Genomic DNA, 27,719 nt, shown 5'->3' with positions numbered 1-27,719 from the left:
GATAAACAAATGAGTATTTAAAAAGAAAAGCAGTAACTAATATGTAAAATATATAGACTGTTCATTAATCAATAATAAAGAAAAATGCACAAAATAACTGAGAAATAAAGAAAATATGATTTTTCTTAGTTGAAGTTTTAAAGGCAGAAGGATGAAGGATAAAGGATGCTTCCGAATAACAAACGAATATATTTCAAGTAGTTGGATTTTAATACATTTCTGATTATCTGAAAAGGCCATTATAAAGTGACTACTTGGTGGGAGAATTCATTAATAATTGGAAACAGTGGAAAGGTAACTTAGCAAGTGGTGTGTAAGTGAAAGGACTGTTTGTGTGTCTTTACACAGTCAAACACACACACATAAATGTACATAATTCAGCTCTGCAGGTCCAGATATACTCAAAAAATGAAGTGAAGGAAACTGAACATGTCAGAATTGCTGAATGGTAGGAAGAAACAAGTTTTATTCCACCTTCTGTTCGTTCCAGGCAAAGTACATCAGCGTAGAGTAGTAAGAGGACACATGGGAAAGAACAAAACTTTAACAGCTATCATTATTCTTTTTTCTTTTCTTTTGAAAGAGTATAAAGCAGCAAAATAAGTAAGATGTATTATATATATATATATTTTTTACAGCATTTCATAGTTTGGTATATTCAGTCTCTTCTCTCTTTTTATGTGAGAGATGTATTACCATTTGCTAGTTCTTTACTTTTTCAGACCCTAAATTTGTACTGGGAATAGTAGCCTGATGTTCTTTTGGGTATGACTGCTGCCTTCTGTACTGGGCTAATTCAACAGGAGGGTGGTCAGGCACCAGTAATCCAGACCTGGGTGCTGAATGCGGAGCAATGGGGAAAGATAACTTTGTCCTTTTGGCTTATAACAAAGTAATTTGTATAGCTTGAGCTTCCCAATTAGCCTAATGGACAGTAGTGGATTTCCTAAATGTGGTTTCTGTTTCACTAAAATACCAATAGCTAGTTTTTACACAAGGAAAATATGCAAAGTACAAACAATGTAAGGTGGAGTTTCACAGATCACAATCTAATTAATGAACAGAGCACTGTAGAAACAGCTCCTAGTATCTACATGGATAATATAAGGCAAAATAATAATTCCTCTTGTTTCTTAGAGCCCTCAGGTTCCTATTATAGCTTTGCATGGTCATAGTTAAGAATATTTAAGGGTGATAAAAAAAGCAGAATAATAGAATGGTTTGGGTTGGAAAGGACCTTTAAGATGATCTAGTTCCAGCCCCCCTGCTATAGACTGGGAAATCTCCCCCTGGACCGGGTTGCTCAAAGCCCCATCCAGCCTGGCCATGAATGCTTCCAGGGAGGAGGCATTCACAACTTCACTGCGGAGAGGAAATGCAATCAGATAAATATTGGGTGATGAAAACTTACTGTATATAACATTTTATAAGTCCACAATGTAACTACCAGTTTTTATCACCAAATAACTAATTAGAAGAGTTGGCATTTTTCAAGAGGATTAATGGCCTTAGCCTTTCCCAGTAACAACATGTTCCTGTAAACTAGGGTGGAATGTAGATCAGATCTCAAGGGGTAGCTAAGACAGGATTGCTGCTTGAACTTAGGGATGTTTAACTTGGCATGAAATGTGCCAGGATGAGGAACTAAGTGCTCAATTAAATTGCTACAAGGTACCTTCTTCTCCATTATTGAAGAATATTGATATGATTTCAGTGCCTCTTTCCATGCATGGTATTTGGTTGGCATTTACTTTGTACTGTCTAATAACTAGAAAATATGTATTTTTTTCCTGCACTAATATATTTTGAAAATGAGATTTTCAATTTGCCTAACAGGCTTTGGGTCCTTCTGCAGAAAGTCTGATGAGGGAGGATCATGCCTCCTTGTCTCCATCTGTAGCAGGGGACCACTAGCTACATTTAACAAGCTGAACCTGCACCTGTGTATGTCATGTCTTCAACCTATATCTGTTTTTTATAAAACTTTAGCAAATTACTGATTGAAATGAGTGTTACTTTCTTAATACTTGTTTGTTTTACAATGTTTTCTGTGCTAAAGCTCTGAATGTGTATATTTATTTTGCATAGGAGGTGAGCAGCCAATACCTCTTTGGAATGAACATGATGGCACAAGTGATGGAGAAAAACCAAAAATTCTTCTTTACTCATTGAGCCTACAGTTTAAGGTAATCTTATAATGATAAAACAATGGTTCGATATGCTGTTAGTGGTGGAATAGTTTTGTTTATACCTGAAATCTAACTGAGTCAAGAATACTCTGCATGAAGATTGAATCTCGAGTTTGGTTCCAGTAATCTTATTGTGTAAAGGAATTTTTGTTTTATTGCCTCCACTTCTCTTCCTTGGAGCCACACTTTAATTTCCTCTTGTATTGTTCTTATTCATTAGGGAATTCAAGTGACGGCTACAACACCCTCGATGCGAGCTGTGAGATTTGAAACTGGATTGATAGAACTTGAACTCTCAAACAGACTTCAAACCAAAGCAATGCCTGGAAATAGCAGCTACCTCAAACTGTTTGGGAAATGCCAGGTGGATTTAAATCTGGCACTAGGACAGATTGTTAAACATCAGGTTGGTGCTCACCGTCTTTCCATGTGCTGTTCAGACTTAGTTGAACATGATTTAGAAACACAGTACTGAGCCAACAGATGGTTTCATTTTCTTTGTTCTGATCAAACAGTAGAGTAGGTATCACCTGGTATCATCCATTTTATGATAGAGAAATATTTTGTGATGCTTAGAAACAAATATGTATATGTATGTATATATATATACGAACTTTTCCTCCTCTCCATTTCTGAACATTCTAAGGTTTATGAAGAAGCTGGCTCAGACTTTCATCAAGTCGCCTATTTTAAGACAAGAATTGGATTGAGAAATGCTCTCCGAGAAGAAATCAGTGGTTCATCAGATAGAGAAGCTGTCCTTATTACTTTGAACAGGCCAATTGTTTTTGCTCAGCCTGTGGCCTTTGATAGAGGTATGGAAGAGACAATTGCTGTAAGATTTCTTTTCATACTAAAGCAAGCTATTTTATTTTTATGTTTGGTGGGTTATGTTGCAAACAGGCTCACTTGTTTGAGATTCATGCCAAACCAAAATGTTTAATGAAATATATATAATGAGATATTTGTAGGATATCTGCTGCTTGCCAACAGATTAAAATTTCCTCATTCCTGGTTTGGAGAAATATGCTTTTGTAAGTCTTTCTGAATCTGAGAACAGCATTGTTTTCTGTATGTTAGTGTGTGAACAAACTTTGCTGGTCTTGTCCTTTGCAGCATGGGCCTCTTAAGTATCCTGAGTATGCGTATTTGTGTATATGCACTCATGTCCATTGTTAAGCATTCAGAGCATAAAAATAATAGAGAAACAGTACAAATGAAAACCAAAAAACAAAAAATTACCCAACATTTTTAGTGAATGTGTTGTTGTTGTTGTTTTGTTTTTTTTTTGGTATGAGTTCGGTTCAAACAAGAATTCTGTTTTTTTCCTAAAGCTGTGCTGTTTTGGCTGAATTACAAGGCTGCATATGACAACTGGAATGAGCAGAGAATGGCCTTGCATAAAGATATTCATATGGCCACAAAAGAAGTAGTAGACATGCTGCCTGGAATCCAGCAAACCTCTGCGCAGGCTTTTGGGACTTTATTTCTTCAGCTGACTGTAAATGACTTAGGAATTTGCCTGCCCATCACAAACACACCTCAGGTAATCAACGGATATGAAACAATGTGGCTTTTGAGTCTGTTGAAGTACCCATTTTTATGTGGTATATGTCTTTTATGTACATAAATGTACCTTTTTGTTACACCAACAAAAAAGTTGTAGGATGCTGATAATTGCAGTAGTGATAACATTCATGAATGGAAATGGCATTCTCACTGACAAGACAAAGTTATGGTGCCTCTGTTTAGGGGAAGTGTACTGGATTCTCATTTATGCCATATGCCTGCACAACAGTTTGAAAAGTCCCTGAAAATGTTCACATGGCTCTTATTTCCCTGAAAGCTTGCATCAGAAATTTCAACTAATCTTTTCCAAATGATTGAAAATAGAAAACTTTTTTTAAATGCTCAAATGAACTCTTTGTTGTTTAATCAAAACAAGGAATGATGGTGTGAATTACTATTTGTTATGTATTTTTCAAGCAGTTACTTTCATTTAAGAAGTCAGACTAGATTCTAGAAAGAGATGTAGTCACTGTAGACGTTTCCTCAGTTCTGACACGCAAATCTGAATCCTAATTCTTTCTTCAGATAAATAGGAAGGTAGCTAAATCAGTGGTTCTCTCTTTCTTGGAAGTATGAAGCTTTATTCTCAGTTAAAGAACAATTCTTTGTAATCTATATTCCTTTTGTTCCTCCTGCCTTAGAAATAACTGCAGTTATGTCTGTCTCTTCATATGTAAAAGTATGATCAGCACCTCGTAACTACAAAATGGAAAACGTTACATTGCCATTTGACAGAAGTTTGAAAAAATAAAATACACGTAACAGTGGAACACTATAAGGATGGATAGTGCAATATAACTTCCAGAGAAAACCTTGAGTTCAGAGACTGTTCCAGTGCTGAACAGGGAATATTCTTTAAGGGAAATAATTCCAGAACAGAAATGAATCATTTTAATGACGTAGAAAGGAATAGTCATAATACACTGAAATACAGCGGAGTAATGAGGCAATAAGCAAGAACTTATAATGGCATAATATTGTGATACTTAATCTTGTATCTGGCAGCTCCAGACAAAGCAGATGGAATTTTATGCTTTTATGTTAAAAAAAAATGATAGTAAATTCTTTTTTAAAAAATCTGGTTAACGATGCTGTATATAAAACAGTATGTTTGCAATAAATATGTTGTATAAAAAGAAGTATAGCTTTAGAAAAGGGAGCCTGTGGGCTCTTTTATTATTTTTTTTTTGGCCAGTGAACGAAATGCTAGACTATCATATACAGAGAGCTGAACGTTAATCTGACAATCTGTATATTCAGTGCTTTCCATCATTGTAGATAACAAAATAAGCAGCAAAAAATCCTGCGAGTCTTAAAGCTGCTTTTCATCATTTTTTAATCATCTTACAACCTGTTCTTTTTTACAGACTAAAGCCCTGAATTTCTGTTTTGTGCTTAGGAGGTCAAATGGTTCATAGCACTTGACTATCTAGTCAAGTCATGATCAAATGTGGATTTTCTTTCCTTTTCCAGATGAGCTCAAGTTCCTTTGCCCTAATATCATTACAACATAGGCATGTTTGCTAGAAAACAGCAATTCCAGGCATTATATGGGCAGATGTGATAGTTTTGAAATGTTGTGCAGAGAAGGGGAAACGCAAAAAGCTATGAGAAAGGGATCCGTTTTCTGATAGGGAAAGATAAACATTAAGTGTGTAGTCAATATTCAACTTTGCAATTTTGAGTAAATTCTCTCTGATATTATTTTCCAGTCTAACCATACTGCTGATCTTGACACTGGCTCTGCTTTAGTCCTGACCATCGAGAGCACATTAATCACTGCCTGCTCTTCAGAGTCTTTAGTTAGCAAAGGTCACTTTAAAAACTTCTGTATCCGCTTTGCTGACGGCTTTGAGACAAGTTGGGATGACTGGAAACCAGAAATAAGAGGAGATCTAGTCATGAATGCATGTAAGTAAGATTTCACGCTGTGCAGTAGAATTGCAGCTATAAATCTTCTATACCCTTCATTGCTTCTTTTTAAACTGCCCAGCTTTCCTCACAAAGAAAAAGAAAAACTTTTGGCTTTTTGAAAGCAAAATAATGTGAATCTAAAATGTTGTTTTACTGTCAAGGCACATTGCTTTCCTTTATTAAGGAACTCTTTCTTTCTATAAGCATTAATATTAAGTTTTGTCTGATAAATATTGGAAGAATTAGTTGTATTTTTGTATGATGTCCCAGTAAGTTTTTAGGGTTTTAATATAGATGGCTTTCATTTATATTAGACTGAAGGTTCTAGAATTCATAAGAAATTTCAAGTTGATATGAACTTGGATGTACTGTGTAAAATAACTTTACCAAATATGAATAAAGTAATTCAATGGGAATTAAAACTAAAAATCCTGTTCAATATGCTTAAACTTGGATTATGGAGAACAAGAGACTTGAGGGGGAATATGGAAGGGCTGGTCTAAAGCAACTTTCAAACTGTTTGCCTAACCTATGTCTGTGCTTAATATGTAGGTGTTGTGCCAGATGGTACATATGAAGTATGTTCTAGGACAACAGGACAAGCTGCAGCAGGTAATATACTTTTTTAATAATTAAATTCAGGTATAAATAAGGGAGTGATAAAACAGGAAAATGAAATCCTTTGATAACTATGTACTAATTTAATTGGTGTGGGGTTTTTTTGTGTGTCTAAGTTTGTTCCTTGATTGGAGAACAGTTCATTGTAACAGCAGTACTGTCTTACTGCTTTCTGAGACAGCTCCTGCTATTCCCAGGCTTTCTACTCTCAGCCACACGTGCTGAGTTCTGACACGCTTCAGAAAGAAATGACACTGTCTGTCCTAGTTATTATATCTGCATATTTATCTTGGGAGGAATTCTGAGTGGAGAGGAACAGGGTGCATTCATTTAGAAGGAAAAAATACATTCTGTAGCTATGCTTTTAAAAAGTTCTAGATTTTGGTGATGCAAGGTGGCACTCATTAGAAAAATCCTGGGAAGGCATGGTATTCAGCTGACATGCTGTACCTATATCATCCTCCAGCCTCACTGTTTAAGGACTTAACACTTTTAAAAGAAAAAAAAGGAAGAGGAGGGGGGCAGATTAAAAAAAACAGTGTTCTTTTCATGCAGATGAACGTCCTTTAGACTTCCTGCTATAAGAAACCCTGTTTTCATCTTCCTCTTTGCTGAAGGGTATTAATTTTCATTAGATTTGTCTGTGTAAGTCATTTTTTTGAAGAAATATTAACTTAGTGGCTACAAAGTTGTAGCAACAAGCTGTGGGATAGGTTTTCCTCGAAGTTGTCCCTAAGTGGGCCTAAAGACATTTCTTCATAACTGATCCATGCTGTCTTTTCTAACTAGTTAAACATACTTTTTTTTTTTTCTTTTAATAAATTCAGAAAGTAGCAGTGCTGGAACCTGGACACTGAATGTATTATGGAAGATGTGTGGTATCGATGTTCATATGGATCCAAACATTGGGAAAAGGCTGAATGCTTTAGGTAACACCCTCACTACACTGACAGGAGAAGAAGATATTGATGATATCGCTGACCTCAACTCTGTGAACATAGCAGACTTGTCAGATGAGGATGAAGTTGACACTATGTCTCCTACAATACATGCAGTAAGTGAATCAACCAAAATGCATATTATTGATTGCAGCGAGCCTGACAGAGTTTTCAGTCAAAAGGAAAGGTCTTTGTCTTGAGTTTTTTGAGTTCAACTTGCTACTTTCATAGCTTGTATGATTCGTGTTTCAAGGAAACAAAGATCTGTTAGTTTTCTAATGCTGTATTTCAAACACAAGAAGTCACAGATCATATCAGATCATATTTCCACTGGTGTTATCTGGAATTTGAATTTGGAAACATGGAGATACAATAACTAACTTCAGGTGCCTGAAGTGGAAAATCTGTAGCTATATATATGTTTTCTTAGATTTTCTTATAAATGTGTAGAGTCTATTACTAACATAAACAAATGCAAGAAACTTTTTTTAGTACATCTACCTAATATGCTACTAACTTGTTTGTCAATTTCATGTAAAACTATTTTAATAGGTGTTCTTTAATGGCTACCTTAGATGTGTCTTGCCTGCCACTGGTGAAGATTTCATCCCAGAACACTAATGTTCCTGTTTGTTGTTTAGAAATCAGGTGGAGGTTCATTTTATGGAGATGCACGCAAGCTAACATTTGGGCAGCGGATTGTAAATCACCTGCTGGGTTTGAGTCCCACAAACCAACGATACTCTGTTCCTGTAGAATATCTGTTGGGGTCAGCGAAGTGTGATTCTCTTCAGTCTAGCAGATCACATATGAAAGCAGGCAGATCCTGCTCATGGGGACATGTATGTAGTAGCTGAATTGTGTCTAACTGAATGATGGGGTTTGGATCACTGGAAGAATTCCAATCGGCTGCCTTTTGAGTTGAAAGTGATTCCTTTGCATGCTCTAGTCCAAATTCTGAGGTGTGAAATTCACTTTTTGTTAAATCATATTCTTGTCCAGCTTTTAACAAGGGCATTGATACATCTTTATTTTAAATAGGAAATTGTTGATCACCGGCGGCAGGGAGCTTCTAGTATTCAAACTGGAGAACAGCGAGGAAGAAAATTTGTGAAACGTTTAGTTGATATCAGAGAACTCAATGAACAAGCTAAAGTTATTGATGACTTAAAGTAAGTTGGATTTTGCTTTAACTCACACAAAGCTTGGGGATGACAGACTGCAGCTGACTTATTTCTTTCCCTTTCTTATCATGTGCTTTGCAGCATTGTGATAGTCAAATGGGAATTGCTCTTTTATTATTAAAAAAAAAAAAGGAGGGAGAAAAAATGTCTTTTCTGATTCTCTATGGAAAAGAATATATGCAAGTATCTTAGAAATTTTCACATGTTCTTCCCCAGGTGTCAAATTAATCTCTGTGGTTCTCCATTGCAGTGGTAATAAATTGACTCTTTTTGCATTTTGTATGTGGTATTTTATAAGTAAATCTCACATGATGCACTTCATGGAACGTTGAAAGAATTGTTTAAAATTTCAGAAATTTCATCTATAAAATGTATTCTTTTTTTACAGGCATGGTTTGGTGGCTTGTTGGGCTTTTGTGTTTTCTTTTTTCACTTAAGGCAGACTAAGATTTATTTATGGATCAGTCATGGAGAGGAATATAGAGCTTGGTAATTAGGTGTTAAATAGCAGTACTTGGAATAATATTACTGTCAACGTTAACAGGCCAACTGAATCTGAACATTGGATTTTAGGTTAAATATTTACCTAATTTGAGTTCAGGAATCAAAAAATGCTTTGGGTCTATTCTGACCGTACGAGGAGTAAACTGTGAGTCTTTCAAAATAGCAGGTACTTTACAGAGTTGTCTTAATTTATTTAGTGATCTGATTTTCAGCAGAGGATAATCTTCTGTGGAAGACTCATTGATTTTGGCAGAACTTTGGACTATTAAAACAGAAGGATTTTTCTTCATCACGTGGAGGATTCTCAGATTTTCCCATTTTGTTTGTTCTTGACTAAACAACTGTCATGTGATTGAAAGTGTATAGGAAGTTCTTAAACCTAGTGTTACAACTTTTGAAAGAAGAGTTGCATAGCTGCGCTTGTTCTCCATATTAGTCAGGCCTGTTTTAATACTGCTGTTTGGTGTATTCTTGCATACTAGTTTGTTCTGCATTCTCTATCTGCTTTGCTAATGGATTTGGACACTAAAACCTTAAAATCAAAGAGTTGTCTTCAAGGAAAAAGCACCCAAAAAGAAGTTTCATGTTGAAATAAGGATAAATCTTCTAAAGCTATATTTGGTGCTGATAAAACTCCTGGGGACTATCAGTAAAAGCAGAACATCACTGCAACACTGATTTTGAGATAGTGGGAATTGTGCTACCTGTTTCTAAGTTAACTCAACTGTGATTTATCTCCAGAAAACTGGGTGCAAGTGAAGGAACAATAAATCAAGAAATTCAGCGCTATCAGCAACTGGAGTCAGTGGCTGTGAATGATATACGCCGAGACGTTAGGAAAAAGCTGCGTCGATCCAGTATGAGGGTGAGCAGTATGAAGTTACTTTAAAACATGGTTGCACTTGCATGGTGTATCTCTGTTCTGGTTGTTAGTTAAAAAAGAAAAGAAAAGTGCAGAATAAGAAAGATTAAGAATATCAAGTAGCTTAGATACCCCTTTAGTTATAATAACAGTGATAGAAAAATTGAAATTTCATAGATGCTATGATGTAGATGTATGTATTTGCACATTCACAAGATCAGAAATACATGTCCGAAAATGTGTGTATGAAGATGTAATTTGCTCTTCATGGAGGGTTTAAAATGATTCTTAACTGGACTGATGGATGAAGGTGCCAGCATGTTAACTGCCTGGGCAAGCAATAGATACCTGTTGTATTCCATTTGGCATGTGTATTTTCTATGTTTGTTCTCTATGTAAATAAACTGTGTGTTTCCAAAATTAACTGAAGTAAAAATAAAAACAAGATACTAAGGAGAGAGAACAGAAGAAACTGGACATAGACACACACACACACACAGGAAAAAAAAAACACAAGTCTTGCAGCTAATCCATAAAATTATGGCTGTTATCCCAGAACCTGGTTATGAAACTGGCAAAACATTTTCAGTGTGCACTAGTGCATGAGCTTCAAAGTATGATGCTTCATTCATGAGGAAGTCCAATAGTAATTTGCTTGCAGCTCTGTCTTCTAGTTCATTTTCCCCTGTAGTAATAGTGGAGTTTACAAAGGATGGGTGTCAGATTGATTGGATTATTAGCTTTTGGCAAAAGGGCGCTACAAATTCCAGCAAGTGTGAATGTTTATCCAGAGGTAAAGATGAAGGTGCTGGCAAATGCTGATAAAGAGATGCATTTTCATTCCTGTTGTATGTAAATATATTTTGTTTTACTGGCATACCTGTCTGAAGAATGACTTCTGCTTTCTTGAGTTTCTTTCTCTCTAGCCTCAGAGCTGTATTTAAATATTCTTTTTGGTTTAGGCCGCTTCCTTGAAAGACAAATGGGGTCTCAGCTACAAACCTAGCTACAGCCGATCAAAGAGTATTTCAGCATCAGGAAGACCACCTCTGAAGAGAATGGACAGAACCAGGTAAATGGTGATGGTAACAACATATGTAAAGAAGGAAACATTGGACTTGGGCTGTTAGGCTGCTTAGACATCTAAGTAATGCCTCCTATTTATTTCCATGGAAACAGCTACAAAAAGCTCAGTAACACCGTTTAGTAGAACAAATGCTCAGCTTCAAAGCATTACTTTTCAACCTAGTCACTACCATTAACCAAGCATTAGAGCCTGCATGCTGCACTCTTTAAAAAAAAAAAAAAAAGTGTCAGTGGAGGTGACCCACTCTATGCTATGATGGCATCAGATGTTGCTCACACAGTCCATCTTTCATCGGCCCAAACAGATGGAAGTCAGAAGGTACAAATCCAGACTATATGGTGGATGTGGTAGGACAGTCCAGCCAAGACTGACAGAGTGCTCCATGGTCTTCAAAACTGTATGGGACCTGGCATTCATGCATTTTGAGAGAAAGGTTGTCTTCTTCTCTGGCCTGGCTCTGGGAGCTTGAGCTTTAAGTTTAGTCAGTATTGCAGTGTAGTGCTCTGAGCTGATGGTTTGTTTGGATTCCAGGAAATCCAGGAGGTTTTTTCTATCTCTTTTCTATCCCAAAAGTCAGTGCACATTACTTCACCTGCTGAGGGATGCATCTGAACTTTTTCTTCAGTTAGGAAATCACACGTTGCCACTCAACGGACTGCTGTTTTGACTCTGACTCATAGTGCTGACACTATGTCTTATCATCTGTAATGCTGTGATCAAGGAAACTGTCACCTTCAGGCTTGTATTGGCTCAGTAGGCCCTGACAAACTTATATATAGTATTCTTTCTGTTCTGTGTGAGCATTCATGGGAACCACCCTGTGCAAACTTAACAGTATTCCAATGTTGTCACTCTAATTTCCAGTGCATTCAAATCAATACTTAGCTTCATACACAGTTCCTTGGTTATAATCCACCAGTTCATGTAGGTGAGCTAAGACACTCTTCATTTATTGGTATGACAAATGTGCATGGCTATCCAGAACAGGGCTTGTCTTTCACATCACACCTCCTGAAATGCACCACCCGCCACCTCACTGTGCTCACATCTACTGGCTGGTCTCAATAAGTACTTAGCAAGCATCAATGAATGTCGGTGGGGTACAAATTTGGTGACACACTTGCTTCACACATGCTATTGTGATTGTTTTAGAAGATGGACATATCTATTCCAAAAAGTAATTTTTTGTCTTTTATCAAACTTGTGTTTTTGGCAGACCTAGTGGCATGTCAAGTGAGAAATTTTTATCTTACACAGGTTCAAAAACTCCAGTGTTTTTATAGAATCCTGCTTTTAAAACATGTGGGAAACATGAATAAAAGGATAGTAGGCATAGTGTAAATTGTTTTGATTTCTACTTGTCTCTCAGTCACCTGCTTCTTAAAAGAGCTGCATGTTAGCTTAAGATTGAAGAATTTAAATAAAGCAAAGATTGTTTAGTGATAGTCTACTGGACAAGTAATGTGCAACTTCCTTCTCTTCTCCCCTTGATTTTCCTTTCCATGTACCCTAAGTATATCAGTTATGATGCAGTGCTTGCATCTGTATCAAAATCTTAAGTACTGACTGTACTTTCGTATTACATTCTATTTGTGTAGTTAAATATTTGCGTGAACATAAAGTCCTGTAATAAAAGAAAGATGTTGTGTTTTGTTTTTGTTTATAGTTCTCGACTAGGAGACAGTGAAGATCTCCCAGATATCCGGGTAGATGCTGCATCTCCTGGGCCAAGAGTTACTTTCAACATACAGGATTCTGTAAGAATTACTTTATATTCTTTATATACTTTATATACTTTATATTCCCATAACATTTGGTTATAAGTTCACAAGATGGGCATGCCTAGGCAAAGCTGAGTTGCTGATATGTTTCGTTTGTGTGCCTCACATTATTGATGTTTGGAACACAGGTTTGTTCTGACATTAGATAGATGTGTTTTGAGTTCCTAACATAGCAATTAATTGAGTGTAGTATTTTGTTTTGGTGGGATGTTTTTTCTGTTTGTTTTTGTTTATTTTTTTAGGCTTATGTAATAATAATGTAGTTCTTTTGATGTGTACAAAAATCATGTTGTCCATAAACACCCTTAGGCTTTTAGAAATAGACACTAGTAAATTCACTGTATCCCTATGGATCTGTCATTTTGTGTGTTTGAAACTGGTTGTTTTTCTTTTAGTCGCTATAATTTCTCATTTTAAAAATGTTCCTGTTATGTTTTCGTCATGGCTGAGATTACCGTAATTGTTTAATTTTTATTTTTCTTTTTCATTTCTAATTAAGTTGAATAAAACGGTTTTGGGGATTGCACAACAATCCAGCTGTCCAGGGGAAGGGTATTTTCAGGTATTTCTAAGAAGAAACAGTCTTTGCTGGAGAACTAATTTTTCTCGCAGGGAGCTGCTTTTCACTATTCCATCTCTTTAGCATGCAGCTAAACAGAATGTATATCAAATCTAAAACTATTTAAATTGGCATATGTAAAGTAAACAGAAGAATACGATAGGCTGTTGATGAACTCCCCAGGTATGTCCTTCTATAGCCCCAAAACTTAGTGACCTTTTTAAAATGATATACTGGAATTTTGTTCATATCTTAGTGAAAACTGATCAGAGCTGGTGTGAAGTGACCTAACTTTCGACTTATGAACGTTCTGTAGAAGAGGACTTTAGTCTGTGCAGTTGTCCTTGTCTGTTAGGTTGTGTTCCAAGATTATATATATCAACACCAGTGCAAAGTTATTGCTGGGTAGGAGGATGTCTGCTCACGTTTTCTATTGGAATTTCTATATTTAACGCAGAGAGGTTTTCAAATAATAATGAGTAGTGTATATTTCAAAACTTAGACAATTTCTCTTAAAATGCTTTTAAAAAAAAAAGTGTCTAAGAATAACAGCAAAGGTTTCCTTAGTTTTTATTTATGTATGTATTATTTATTTTAAATAAACATACACACACAAAACCCAAAACAACCAAACAGCTCTAGTCATAGTAACATACCCTTTGTACTTTCCAAGTCACCTCACCCTTCTGGGAATAAATTCGTATTTCTGAGGGTGAAGGGGGGCTGAAAAAAAAAGCTGTGCTTTATACATTTAAATATCTTCGCTATCTTGCCTTTTGTGTTGCGTTTTGTTTGTTTGTTTGTTTGTTTCATAAAAGCAGTAGGCTATATAAAATACAAAATGTACGCATTCATGTGTGTATGTGTATATGCATGTATATATACAAAAGCCCAGTTAGGTTAAGTTTTGTTGGTGTAGCAAAATTTCATCAAATACTTTGAACTGTCAAATTTTGAACGTTCCTCCCTTACAATGCCAGCTCTTAATTTCAAGGACAGATCTCATTTTAATTTGCAGACAACTTTGTAGCTCTATAGTAACCCTGTGTAGCTAGTACTACCATTAAATTTCTAGATATTTTTTGCATGCATAGTGAAGAAGATAGTGTTAGACAATTGCTTGTAGTGTGCTATATGGGAGAAATCAGTGGCCCTTTTCAGCAGTGTGGCCTGGAGTTTATATTATGTTTAATCACTTGTCCAACATGTTGTCCAGGATCTCAGCCTAGAATTGCAAAACAAGACTGTACATTCTGCGTTAGCATTCTGCATGCACACCTCACTAATGCTTCTGACTGCACATCCCCTTTACAAGATTCATGGCGAATTTTGCTTTTTCTCTTTTCTCTCAAAATATTTTAAAATTTGTATGAGATATTTCCATTCCCTCTGATTGGATGAATTGATCAGAGCATGATAAATCTTTAGCTAACAGATTGAGCTCAATCAATAGGTAATGGCAAGCATCTCCATACCAAGCTTTCATTTCTTTCTTTTTCATAATTCACTTTGTGATTTCTGTACCTCATATGGCTGTATTATGAAGAGCTTGGAACTGCAAGTTTCTCATAACACTCTTCGTCTTTTTTTTTCCAGAGCTATCTTATGCATTCTTGACTGAAATATCTCTATCAATTTAATACGTATTTTTTTCTTTTTACAATCAGTTTCCAGAGGAGACAGAAATGGACCTTTTGTCTGTAATTATTGATGGTCCCTCCCATTACTCATCTCCTAGTGAAGGCTCATGCTCAGTATTTGGTTCACCTAAAACTCCAGCAGTCTTCTCACCTGGCATTCCCTTCCAGCCTGAAGAAGGACGTCGGGACGACAGCTTATCATCAAGCAGTGAAGATTCTGAGAAGGAAGATGATCACGAACGAGAGAGAACCTATTTTTATAGGAAACCACAGTAAGTAGTAGCAGTTCTAAGGAAGAACGCAGAAATAGAGGAAATGCATTTGAAATATTGATTTTAAAGTCTACAAAAAGTCTTTCGGAAAAATACAATGTGTGGAGGATAGAAAACTATTAGAGAGCATCCAAAGAAGGGCTGTGAAGATGGGGAAGGACATGACATATGAGGAGTGGCTGAGGGGAGGCCTCATGGCAGCCTCACAGGGAGTGGAGGAGCAACACTGAGCTCTGCTCTCTTGTGACAGCAACAGGGCCCAAGGGATTCTTCTCAAGAGGGTGGTGGGCGCAGAACAGGCTCTGCAGGGCAGTGGGCATGGCCCCAACCCTGCCAGAGTTCAAGTAGAATTTGAACAGTGGGTTTTGAATTTGGGTGGTTCTGTGTGGAGTCTGGAGTTGGAGTGGATGATCCTTGTGGGTCCTTTCCAACTTGGTGATTCTGTGAAAATCTGTTACTGATGGAAGAATGAATTTCTCCTCAAGCGTTTATGTGGAAGAGTCAGGAATTGTGTTCATGAAAGGTCATTGTGAGGGAAGGAGGTTTTAGTGGGAACAGATGACACAGGTATGCTGAATTTTAACATCTGTCTTTACCAGGATTATACCTCCACAAAGTGGGTTTATTAATATCTAGGAATGTCTCCTACCATCTGTTCAAGTAAATGCTGTGCAGTTATCTAATCTATTATTGTGCTGGTGCAGGAGTACATCTCGCAAGAAGGCAACAGGTTTTGCTGCTGTCCACCAACTCTTCACTGAGCGCTGGCCAACAACACCTACAAACAGAAGTATGACTGGTACAACCACAGAGAGAAATATTGACTTTGAACTTGATATCAGGGTTGAAATCGATTGTGGAAAATGTGTGCTGCACCCCACAACGCTTCAGCAAGAACACGATGACATTAGTTTAAGAAGGTGAGAGATGTGTTACACACTTGCTTTATGAAGAACACAATCAGCCTCTCTTCTGTTTATTATTTTGTTTCTTTTAAATCATATTTTTCTTCCGTAAATATAAAGATTTCAAAGTGCATGAATTCTTTTTTTTATTTCAGCCTCCAAAGAAGTACCTTTACAACTTAATAAATCAACACAATAACTTGACTAATAGTTAACTAATGTAGTATTTCCTTATTATTCTGCAGACTGCCTTTATGTCCTGAGTGTAAAAGGATGCTAACATTCTCATGTTGCTTTGCTTAGTTAAATAGATTTTTTGTTTTACCATCTAAGGTGACATGGGTGCTTTGCTTCTGATCTGAATGATTTTTGATCTCAAATCAGGTTTTAAATTTTCCTGTTCCTTTTCATTTGGATATGGCTAAGTATTGAGTGGCAGCATTACATTTCTTTGGTAGGATGTTACCTTTGGTGGGATATTAACAGCATCGTGAGATTCATTACTTGTCAGCATAATTAACTTGTAATAATATGGTATAAGACAAATAGAAACAACTGAGAAATGATTTTTCTTACTGAGAGGTATGTGTTGGAGATTTGCAATTAGAAAGCAGGTGGTTTTTTCTCCTCCCATAACATTTTTTTTTCTACAGTACACAAAGAAAAATAATCTCATATGAATTTATGTTGATAGGTTTCTTTATATAATTTATGCTACACATTTGCTTTTGATATGTCTAGGTTCTTTTTATATCAGAAAAGACACTCTGTTTAATAAAAGTATTAAGTGTGTATAATAGCATGCATTATGTTTATTTTAGGAGTTACGATCGGAGTTCCAGAAGCTTGGATCGAGAGTCTCCTTCAAAAAAGAAGAAATTCCAGACAAATTATGCATCTACCAGTCATTTACTTGCTGGCAAGAAAGTGCCATCATCTCTGCAAACAAAATCTAGTGAAGTGGAAACAACAGTTTTTTATATTCCTGGGGTGGATGTGAAGGTAAAAGCAATGTATAACTGAACATAGAAACACTCTTTTTCTCTGCTCAAATATGATTTTGAAGCACATCTGTTTTTGTGGTATAAGTGAGTTTATATATACATAGCACCTCATGGAAATCTTTACAGTTCTCTAAGTATCGCTAATGCAGGAATAATGATTCCTGTAGTACTATACTGAAAACTGACACCAGACATTTATCTTGATATTTTTTTCTCTGACAGGGAATTTATATTGTATGCCCTTTTAGATGTATAAATCAAATGCTATTCAGTTGAAGTAGCCTGTTTTTTCTAGTCTTCAGTGTGGAAATGCTTTGTATGTTCATCCAGTGCTTTGTATTCCAGGCTGTCTTCAGAGGTAAGTTACGTTTCAGGTCCAGCCTGTGGCTTTTAGACTCAAGTTAGGAATCAGTATATATTATCTACAGCTTTTATTATACTTTCTACTTTCATTGGTAGTGTATTATTCACATATATTAGGTCAGCATGCTCTGCATTTTTTTTAATGCACTTTTATAAGTGCAGATATCTTATAGTGAAATATTTTCACCATGCAGTAATACAGAAAAAAGGTGCATGGATGGGAAGAAATAGCTGCTGACACAGGAATTATAAGCTGTTATAGAGAATATGAGCAAGTGTTAGACATTATTTTTGACTAGTTAATTTTTTTAAAATAGTTCATCTTCTCTGTTCTGTGTTATAATGTATGTGTGTGGGTTTGTTTGTTTGTTTGGACAGAGATTTCAGATCTTTCTGTGAATATGCTGTATCCATACTACATCAATTGGAATGTAACATATATTACAATGATACTTTTGTAAATAGTGAACAAGAAAAAACAGAATGACACAAAACTTCTGTACAAAAATTGAGCCAATTTTATGAAGCAAATTCATCTTTTTTTCTTTCAGTTACACTACAACTCTAAGACTTTAAAGACTGAATCGCCAAATACTTCTCGAGGATCATCTTTGCCAAGAACCCTTTCCAAAGAGTCCAAACTGTATGGTATGAAAGATACTGCCACATCTCCTCTTTTATCTAGCACTATCCACAGCAAGACTAACACCTTACTTCCTCCCCAACCCCCACCCATCCCATCAGGTACTTAAAGACAATAACCTTCTAAAACTATCATGGATATATTTTTTCCTTCATTTAATCTACCAGCTTTAGATCTGCCTGCTTATTAGTTGAAAAATTATATTTATCAATCTTAATTTTATCTGCAAAAACCTGAATGCAGTTCATGAAGCTGTTGGCAAACCAGTCTCAGTAATATTTGCCACAGACACCATATCACTGAAGCTTAATACTGTAAAGCAAAATTTACATATCTGCATAAAAAGGGATTGCTGTTTATTTCGTTCTTTGTAGTAAATACATAAACAAATAAATATCAGATGAATCCTTCCTTCCACACATTACATCACTTGGAGAATCCTTGAAACTCTCCAGTATTTTTTGCCAAGCAAGAGATGTGTAAATACTGCTTTCTGGAACGTAGAGTGTTGTCAGTACTACATGGAATACCCAGTTCCAGAAAGTAATATTTGTATTAATGAAAATACCAGACTACTGTTCTCAGCTATTGCAGTCCCTTAATAACTATGATTTGGAAGAACCTAAGTTCTAAAACTTAGATTGTCTTATCTCGAACGATTTATGTTTTCAAGCAGGAGCCCATTGCAAAATCATGTCAGATCTAGAGGTATGTAGATGGCACCTCCAACTTTTGAGACATTTACTGTTCTCTCCTTCAGCATTTGAACATCAGTTTAAAAAGGAAATAAAGACTTTGTCAAAATCTGTTGAGTAGGAAAAATTAATAGCTGAAGGAAGTTATTTGTTTGCTTTATATAAGAGCAGCTGAGATGCTGAGAGAGAACAGGAAAATGTATCACCTTTTCAGTTACCCGTGCTGCTCAGCCATTAGCTCTTACTCCTGAAAATGTGCATTTTCTTTATGATTATTGTATTTTGTATAGTCTTGCTTTATATTGCTTTACTTCAATTTTGTTTTTTATTTACCAATTCTCTTTTCAGTCTTTGCATTTTAATTTCTACCATATCGTGTCCAGTTACTGAATCATGTTGTTTTTATATCTGCACCCTCTACACCTGAGAGGACTTCTGGGCATCATGCTAGTAGGAAGATGTATGAATGTCATCCAATAGGGCCCAATAGGGGTTGCAATTAGTTTGCTTCTCTCTATATTGTATTTTTATAAATATATATTAGTTTTGATTTGTTTTAATATTACAGAATCATAGAGGTTGGGAAGGGAGCTCCTGGAGATCATCTAGTCCAACACCCTACTAAAGAAGGTTCCCAAGATTATTATTTATTATTATTTATATTAATTTTCACGTTGAATGGAAACAACCTTCTCTTACTGCCTGTGGTCTGCAGTAAGAGCAAAAAAGAACAGTCTAAATAGTTAGAGGGATTGGACGAAATAGCTTATGTAGAATGAAAATTCAGTGCTGCTTATTTTAGTGAATGAAAAGACTGTTAAGCTCTGTTTTATCATTCAGCTTATGTATTTTCGCTGGAGAGTTTCTCAGGAGTATCTCTTACTTAAATATAAATGGTATAATTTATTCATTTTAATTGTGGTATGTCGTACAGATAGTAATCCAACTGGTTCTACTATCTACTGTGTATGATTTACCAAAAATAGTTTAATATTTTGATGAGCATGGATCCAAGCACTACTCTTTTCCAATAATTATAAGACAACAGGTTCTTCATTTACACTTTTTGTATCTCCAGGCTTTTCAAAATGCCATTTTAAATCTTCAGTTATTTTTTGCATTAACATAACAGGACGTGCCATTTACAATTTTAATCTTTGTTGGGTTTTTCTCTTTGCTTTTTTTTTTGTGTGTGTGTGTGTGTGTAAGCTGATATTCTTCCAAAGCTCTTTCACTTTTCTAATTCCTCATCATTTCCCGTTAGGAGAAAAATGTTGTGTGGCTAACTTAAGTTCTATTAAAAAAAAAATAAAAATAATAATAATAATAAAAAAGACAAAGTAATGAAAATGTAAGAGTGTTTTGTGAGAAGCAAGCACAGTGCAACTACAATCAAGCATGCTAAACTAACAGTCCTTTTAACATCCTTTTCTTAGCACAATCTTATGGTTTATATTTTTCTTAATGATCAGATATATGCTTTTTCAGCATATACTTACCAACTACAGTTGAATGGTATTCAGCGCTATCATTGTGGCATGATTATTAGACAAATTTATCTTTCAAATGTTGCAGCCAAAGGAAAAGGAAGCGGTGGAGTGAAAACTGCTAAGCTGTACGCATGGGTTGCACTTCAGTCGCTGCCAGAGGAAATGGTGATTAGTCCGTGCTTACTGGATTTCCTAGAGAAAGCGCTTGAAACCATTCCAATTACACCAATTGAAAGGAATTACACAGGTAAGTTCCATCTCTGTCTTCTGTTGTGCTTTTCTTTTTTTGTCTTCTGGTGGCATTGAGTTGTACCTTCTTTAAATTCCACTTTCTAATGAGTTGTTATGCTTGTTAAAAGCTGTTAGCTCGCAAGATGAAGACATGGGACAATTTGACATACAAGACCAATTAGAAGAGTCCACAACATCATTAGTATCATCATCGACATCAGCATATTCATCCTTTCCCGTAGATGTGGTGGTTTATGTACGGGTTCAGGTGAGGTTTTAACTTTCAGTATAAGTGATTTCAATCACTATCTTTGAAACAGTCTATGCTTCTGAGTATGGTTTTTAAAAATAGAAAGATATTTTCAAGTGCCCATTTTGAGATATTGATGTGTAGCATGATAATAAATAAAGAGTTCTTCCAGCAGAAGTTCTGACATCTTTCAGTCCCATGGAGACCAACAGAAAACAGTCATTCTGAGAAATGATAAAAGTTCTATACATTGCTACTTCTGCCTCATCTGTTATGAAAACGCATCTTTCAAAATACTATTAATAACGATTATTTGCATTCATTATTTATGGAGTACCATTACAAAACAAAAATAATAATTGGAGATATTCTCAGTCTATGTGGTAGTGCTGAAATACAGGAAGGCACAATTCTCATCTGCACGCATATTCAGACTGCTTCATATTGGATGTGTCTGGCCTTTTTGTGTCAGAGAGAAAGGTGCTGCTCTCAACCTTTTTTGCATTCTCATCCGGCCAAGCTAGAGAGTCAACTGGTTCTCTGTAGTTTTTGCATAAGGTGCACGAAACCGTGAATTGACTTGGGGGGGAGGAAGAGTGGGGTGTGTTCATGTCATCTGCATGCAAGATTTTTGTTCTTCTTTACTTAACACATTTTCCTAATAATCCATCTGGCACTGGAGAGATTCCCTAAATTAATGTATCTTTACGAACTCGTGTGGAGTTACCTTACTAATTATAGAACCACTCTGAAAAGGTTGTTATTTTATTAGATTTTTAGATATATATGCATTTAAAAGCAAAAGTTGGGATAGTTTTAGTGTTTAATATATATGCTGAATGCTTTATTATCTTTCTGTGTTTTAGCCCTCTCAAATCAAGTTCAGTTGTTTGCCAGTATCAAGAGTTGAATGTATGCTGAAGTTGCCTTCCCTGGATCTTGTTTTCTCTTCAAACCGAGGAGAACTGGAAACTTTAGGTACAATGTACCCATCAGAAAACGTGTCCGTTGGTGGCAGTACTCCACAGAGCAGCTCGAAGAATTCAGTTAGTAAATCTGGAGCACCAGGTAAAATCTACCTGAATGACTATCCTACATACAGCTTGTAGCATAAACAAGTAGTGTGTTGTGTAAAATTAGAACAAAATATATGCTTTTATAGAGCTTACGGTTATTCTTATGGACTACATTTATTTTTACTGTTTATTCTTACTACATTTATCTTATGCAATGAATTCAGTAGGATTGCTTGTATTATGTCAGTTCTTTATCCTTTGTAGAAGATTGCACATATTCTGTATATTGGAATTTTTCTTCCCCTGGTTAAACAAGTTTGGATATCTGTTATAAAATGCCCTACACAGAATACTTAAGCTACATTGCTGCTACAAGGGAGTAATTTGTTGTGCATTTGGTCTGTTTTGTATGTATTCTATTCTTATTATTTCATGTTTGAAAATGGTTTCATATTAAAACTGACTTCTAAAAACATTTTGCCTTCAGGTTCATCACCTGGACTAGGCAGTCCTCTTGGCAGAACACGCCACAGCAGCAGCCAGTCAGACTTGACCACTTCTAGCAGCAGCTCATCAGGCCTGAGCTTTACTGCCTGCATGTCTGATTTCTCCCTTTATGTGTTCCATCCATATGGAGCTGGAAAACAAAAGACTGCTGTTACTGTTCTGACTCCTGGGTCTGGAGCTTTAGGTACAGAACAAATTTCTGCTTTGTGAACATAGAGCAGGTTGGGAAAGTCAAGCCAAACAAAGGTGTGGAGGTGTTTGAAAGATTAAACTTTCTGTTTTTCTAGGGAATGTGGATGAGGAACCAACTTCGGTCACTGGTCGGAAGGATTCCTTGAGCATTAACCTTGAGTTTGTGAAAGTCAGCCTGTCACGAATAAGGCGTTCAGGAGGCTCCTCATTTTTTGAGAGTCAGTCTGCAAGCAAAGCTACAAGCAAGATAGATACGACTTTGATAAACATCTCTGGTGAATCTTTCATTTTTTCATTCTAATCCCTGTCTGTAGCTACTTAGAGAACTGCTTTCCAGTTATGTACTCAAAGCTCAGCAGCTTTTGAAGATGTTAAGGAAGTTGTTAGTTTTGAATGAAGAAGGGATTGATTCTCTATTTAAACTGTGTACTTGGAATACCTGGTTGCAGATGCACCTTTTTATCTTCCTGATTCATTAAATGTAAACAAATAGGCTTGCTCAAGCTCATCTCTGATAGCCGCTCAAGTGACTATAAAATGACCCTTGAAAATTTTGAGTATTGGCCCTGGTTAGGATGGAGTTAACTTTTGTGGCAGGAGCTTGTAAGATGGGCTTTGGATTTGTAGCTGATTCATCTCTTTATACATTCTATAATGTAACTGAGCTTAATGCTAAATTGATTCCTAGAGGTGGTTTTCAGTTGGTCTTCATCTGCTAACCACTGACCTCCTGTTTTCATAATCCCCTCTTATAAACAGGTATTTCAGAGCACTGAATAAGTTACCTGAATAAGTAAAAATCTGTTACAGATACTCATTATTTTTCTTTTTCCTTTATGAGAATTAGAAATATTCAAACTGCTTTCCCATTGAAAAAAATCAAAATGAACTATGTAGTGCAATTAAATGTAGCATTACAGAGGTGATACACCATGCACGTTAAATATGACAGCTAAGTCAATCTCCTGTTTCACAAGCTGCCTTCTTCATGATTTTGTTGTGTGTGGTTATCTTAATTCTGGCTGCAGTGCTACACGTCTAATGTGGTGATGTAGTTCTGCAGTCTCTGTTCATTTGCTGGCAGTGAAATATCATCACCTTGCCCCCTAGTGCCTACAAAGCTGCAGTGAGACCTGAATGCCTAAATATTCAAAAGAACTTCAAAATAACATTATGTTTTCATGATTTTATTTTTCCCCACTGCACACAGGATCCTTAGTGGTCAGACACAGCATTATGGCTGTGATTAATCTTAAAGCACTCAGATGTGGATTCTTAGAGGCAGATACAACACAAGTAGGACTTAACAACATTTATATAAGTAGGCTTCATCTTCTCTTTAAGAAATCTCTGTGTATCTAATGTTGTACTTGGATATATCACAATGCCTCAAGAAAACTGCAGGTTTTAGTAACTGCTTTTCATTACAGCGTGGGCTGTATCAATGGGATAGAGAGGTATTTGATGATTTTGCAGACCTGTTAATTAGATGTGGTTACCAAAACCTGCTGCTAATGACATTTTATGGTGTTGTATGCATACTTTATTTTTCAGCTGTCTGTGATATAGGATCTGCATCTTTTAAATACGATATGCGTCGACTTAGTGAGATTCTAGCCTTCCCAAGAGCATGGTACAGGAGAAGCATTGCTAGACGGCTTTTCCTGGGTGATCAAACCATAAATCTGCCAGGTAGGATTCTGCTACTTATCATAGAAAGCCTTCTTGTGCAAGAGGTTACAGTAGGAATTATATAATTGTGTATTACCTGTTTGCTATTACGTAGATACAAGATACAAATACAGAAGTAGAAACATATTTTAAGTTGCTCTAGATGCTGTTGCTCCAGTAAATTTAATTAAAAGATTCCAGAAATAAAAACAAATCAGGGGTTTGTGAAGTAGCAATTGAATTTCATGCTAATAATAGTTAAAACATTAATTAAGCTGTAGTTACGATAAATGAAGCTTTTTTTTGAAACTGTGCAAACAGTATTTGATATGTGGGAGGATATTGGTCAACAAAAACAAAATAATTTTGTTATTCACATATTTCTTTTTGTTTTTCTTTCCAGTAGCATCAGGCCCTGGAACACCAGATTCAATCGAAGGAGTCAGCCAACATCTTTCTCCTGAATCATCACGGAAAGCTTACTGTAGGACATGGGAGCAACCCTGCCAGTCTGCTTCATTTACACACATGGCACAGTCACCTAATGTTTTTAATGAACATAACGCAAACAGTAGCATGTCACCAGGGACAGCAGCTCATAACTTAAAGTCTCCAGCTGTTACAAGATCCAGGAGTGTGTCTGATTCTTCAGTGCCTCAGAGAGGTTAGTAGACTATGTTTTTTTGACTGTTTTTTGTTTTGTATTTCAAGTATTTTCATTAGTTGAATTAAAAAGATACTGTTACTACAGCATACAAAATAGTGATATTCTTTTCCACTGTGCCTGGGAGTGGAAAGCCCATGGCTTACAGCAAGGAGAAACAGGTGACTGTACTCCAAGAAACTGCGTTATACTTCGATACAATTGCTGTTTCTTTTACTAGGGCAGAGGTTAGATGAGTTTTCCAGCTTAATTTGATTGCACCATCATCTTTGACCTCCCTTCTCCTCCAAGCAATAACCACAAAGATCTAAATAAGGATAGTTTTTATATAAGAAATAAAGTAACTTTTAATTTCTTTTACTACATGTTGTTGTGTCTTACTGCAGTGTACCACTGGCTGCTGGGAACATTTATGGAATTAGAGACAGGAGATTTAGACGTACAATGGTTATTGCATTCTAGGAAAAATGTCTGTGAAGAGAGAGGACAAATTTTATTTGATTTTATTTTCTATTTAGAAGGAAAGAGACTAGCTTTCAAGGTAGAACAGCTGAAAAACAATATAAGGCTGATAGAATGGCTTGTTCAAAGGAAATATTGCACAGTCTTTTAAGAGTTTCCTTAGATTTTTGTGAGAAGAGTGAGAACTCTAATTCTTGAAATTCTAAGCTGACATTGTGCCAATAAGCACTGCATGAATATTCTACTGCTACTAATTTATTTTCTGAGTAAACTTCTATAAAAAAAAGAAGTGAGGAGTTAAAAGCACACTCTTGCATGCCTGCTGGCAAATTTAAAATCTTTTCTCTAAAGGATATTAGTAAAACTAAATGTGTAAAATACTTTCATTTCTCCGACAGCTAAAGCAATATGTAATGCAGATCTTCAAGATCTCACTTATCCTCACCTGTAGTTTTGTGGTGCCCCTTAAGTGTGGTGTATGCCTGTCTTTCTGTAATATCTTTCAATGTTTATAATCTGCCTTTTTTTTGTGATTTAAGTTTTGCCTACTTTTTTATTTAGATGCACTCTCAAAAACATCAACTCCATTTAATAAATCAAATAAAGCTGGAAGCCCCCAAGGAACACCATGGGAAACACTGGTTGTATTTGCTATGAACCTGAAGCAATTAAATGTCCAAATGAATATGAGCAACGTAATGGGCAATACCACGTGAGTATAAAACAGGATAAACTGTGGTTTAGCAGACAGTGTAGTTTTAGGGACACTAAAAAACCCACAAAAGTAACCCCTTGTGAATGCTGGTAGATGCTTAATCATAAAGGCGAGTGTGCTTAATCCACATTATTTACTTCTTTGCGGTAAATCATTCTCCATTTTTCTTTTGACATAGATAAATGTCTGTTTTCTGAAAAAGTGTTGTCTATTTTTACTTCTGTTCAAGGTGGACCACTAGTGGTTTGAAAAGCCAAGGTCGTCTGTCTGTGGGCAGTAGCAGAGATCGGGAAATTAGCATGTCTGTTGGTTTGGGAAGATCACAGCTGGACTCTAGAGGTGGAGTTGTTGGCGGTACCATAGATGTTAATACCCTGGAGATGGTGGGTAAGTTGGGAACCTGCCTGGTACTGGTATATGCCCAGAACAACAGCTAAAACAGTTTTGTAAACTTGGCAGCATATTCCAACTTTGCATTCTTATTTGTGTCTTCTCACTATGAAAAACACTTTGAATTCAAGGAGTAGCTTCCTGATTAGGGGTGGAATTAGTGTTAGTGTTGCCCTAAAATTATGCTAATGAGGTGTGCAACCCTTTAGCCTCCTTCAGCTCTCTAGACAGATGGCAACCAAAATATTTGACAGCATTTCACCTCTTCCTAGAGTTTCCCAAGCACTTGCAATCTAGGAAATGGAACAGTGGGTTTGGAAAGACTTTGGATGTTCTGGGTCTCCCAGTGCATCAGGAAGAAATCAGTGCTTTCTCAGTCCCCCTATATCATTAGGATTGCATAAGGGTGTATTGCTAGAAAAACAAATCTTATTACCTTTAATGCTGTGTTTCTGTGCTGTTTTCATTCTATTGTAGCTCACATTTCTGAACACCCAAACCAACAGCCCAGTCATAAAATTCAGATTACCATGGGTTCTACTGAAGCACGTGTTGACTATATGGGGTCCAGTATCCTAATGGGAATCTTCAGTAATGCAGATCTTAAACTACAGGATGAATGGAAAATTAACCTGTATAACGCTTTGGACTCAAGCATCTCTGATAAAAGGTAACGCTGCTTCCTGATTTTCAATTTTATAATACTTTATAATGTAAAATTCTGCCTGTATGGATTCTGTCCAGTATTGATAACTAAAATCATAAGTTTGCCAGAAATCAAAGCATCCATTTTTTTTGTCAGTAGGAAATTGGTTAATTGTTCATGTTCTTGCTGTTTTTAATGCCTAGTGAAATATTTGTCCATGGGGACTTGAAATGGGATATCTTCCAAGTGATGATTTCAAGATCAACTACACCAGATCTAATAAAAATAGGAATGAAACTCCAGGAGTTCTTTACTCAACAGTTTGACACAAGCAAACGAGCTTTGTCTACGTGGGGACCAGTTCCTTATCTGCCTCCCAAGACAATGGCCAACAACTTGGAGAGAAGCTCACATGAACAATGTAAGTAGAACCAAAAAGCAGTATACTTTCTAATTTGGATGTTTTAATTGTGAAAATCAATCTGAGAAACTTCATGTGTGCAAGTAAATCTACTTGACTTAAAATAATATCTTCAGTATGGTTGCCCTATAAATGGGGGCTTGCAATAACTTTTCAATGAAGATATATCTCAAGTATACATATACCCCTGATATTCGTGGGGTACAAGAATGAACTAAACTATGTTATTTTCAGGCTTTTGTTAAAAATGTGTGTTTCTGTTAAAATATTTTTGCAGTTTGAAAACTGCAAACTTATGAAGTCTATTTCATAAGAAAAAATTACTACTTTGAGTAGC

General features: G+C 36.1%; 1 protein-coding gene across 25 annotated transcripts in view; it reads left to right on the top strand.

Moving 5' to 3' along the window:
• Positions 1-27,719, top strand: part of BLTP1 (bridge-like lipid transfer protein family member 1) — a 101,163-nt gene that overhangs the window by 69,154 nt on the left and 4,290 nt on the right. For 7 of the 25 annotated variants that reach the window (XM_015861881.2, XM_085546883.1, XM_015861877.2 and 4 more), the window contains 28 exons: positions 2,089-2,186; positions 2,410-2,595; positions 2,836-3,004; positions 3,524-3,735; positions 5,471-5,669; positions 6,225-6,284; positions 7,118-7,344; positions 7,870-8,070; positions 8,270-8,400; positions 9,658-9,781; positions 10,741-10,850; positions 12,532-12,622; positions 13,146-13,208; positions 14,873-15,117; positions 15,822-16,037; positions 16,844-17,024; positions 17,941-18,133; positions 20,303-20,464; positions 20,577-20,716; positions 21,565-21,766; positions 22,202-22,405; positions 22,509-22,688; positions 23,968-24,105; positions 24,488-24,748; positions 25,772-25,922; positions 26,155-26,312; positions 26,793-26,985; positions 27,165-27,382. In XM_015861881.2, the coding sequence (XP_015717367.2) occupies positions 2,089-2,186; positions 2,410-2,595; positions 2,836-3,004; positions 3,524-3,735; positions 5,471-5,669; positions 6,225-6,284; positions 7,118-7,344; positions 7,870-8,070; positions 8,270-8,400; positions 9,658-9,781; positions 10,741-10,850; positions 12,532-12,622; positions 13,146-13,208; positions 14,873-15,117; positions 15,822-16,037; positions 16,844-17,024; positions 17,941-18,133; positions 20,303-20,464; positions 20,577-20,716; positions 21,565-21,766; positions 22,202-22,405; positions 22,509-22,688; positions 23,968-24,105; positions 24,488-24,748; positions 25,772-25,922; positions 26,155-26,312; positions 26,793-26,985; positions 27,165-27,382 (4,713 nt within the window). Of the gene's footprint in view, positions 1-2,088; positions 2,187-2,409; positions 2,596-2,835; positions 3,005-3,523; positions 3,736-5,470; positions 5,670-6,224; positions 6,285-7,117; positions 7,345-7,869; positions 8,071-8,269; positions 8,401-9,657; positions 9,782-10,740; positions 10,851-12,531; positions 12,623-13,145; positions 13,209-14,872; positions 15,118-15,821; positions 16,038-16,843; positions 17,025-17,248; positions 17,385-17,940; positions 18,134-18,708; positions 19,064-19,295; positions 19,319-20,302; positions 20,465-20,576; positions 20,717-21,564; positions 21,767-22,201; positions 22,406-22,508; positions 22,689-23,967; positions 24,106-24,487; positions 24,749-25,771; positions 25,923-26,154; positions 26,313-26,792; positions 26,986-27,164; positions 27,383-27,719 lie in introns of those variants that run through there. The other 18 variants (XM_085546884.1, XM_015861884.2, XM_015861883.2 and 15 more) reach the window with 17 other exon arrangements.

The sequence above is a fragment of the Coturnix japonica genome, chromosome 4 (assembly GCF_054131305.1).
Source record: "Coturnix japonica strain WE chromosome 4, WE-NBRP24, whole genome shotgun sequence".
Lineage (NCBI taxonomy): Eukaryota > Metazoa > Chordata > Aves > Galliformes > Phasianidae > Coturnix > Coturnix japonica.
Note: the sequence above shows the minus strand (reverse complement) of the source record. Positions and strands in the feature narration are given on the sequence as shown.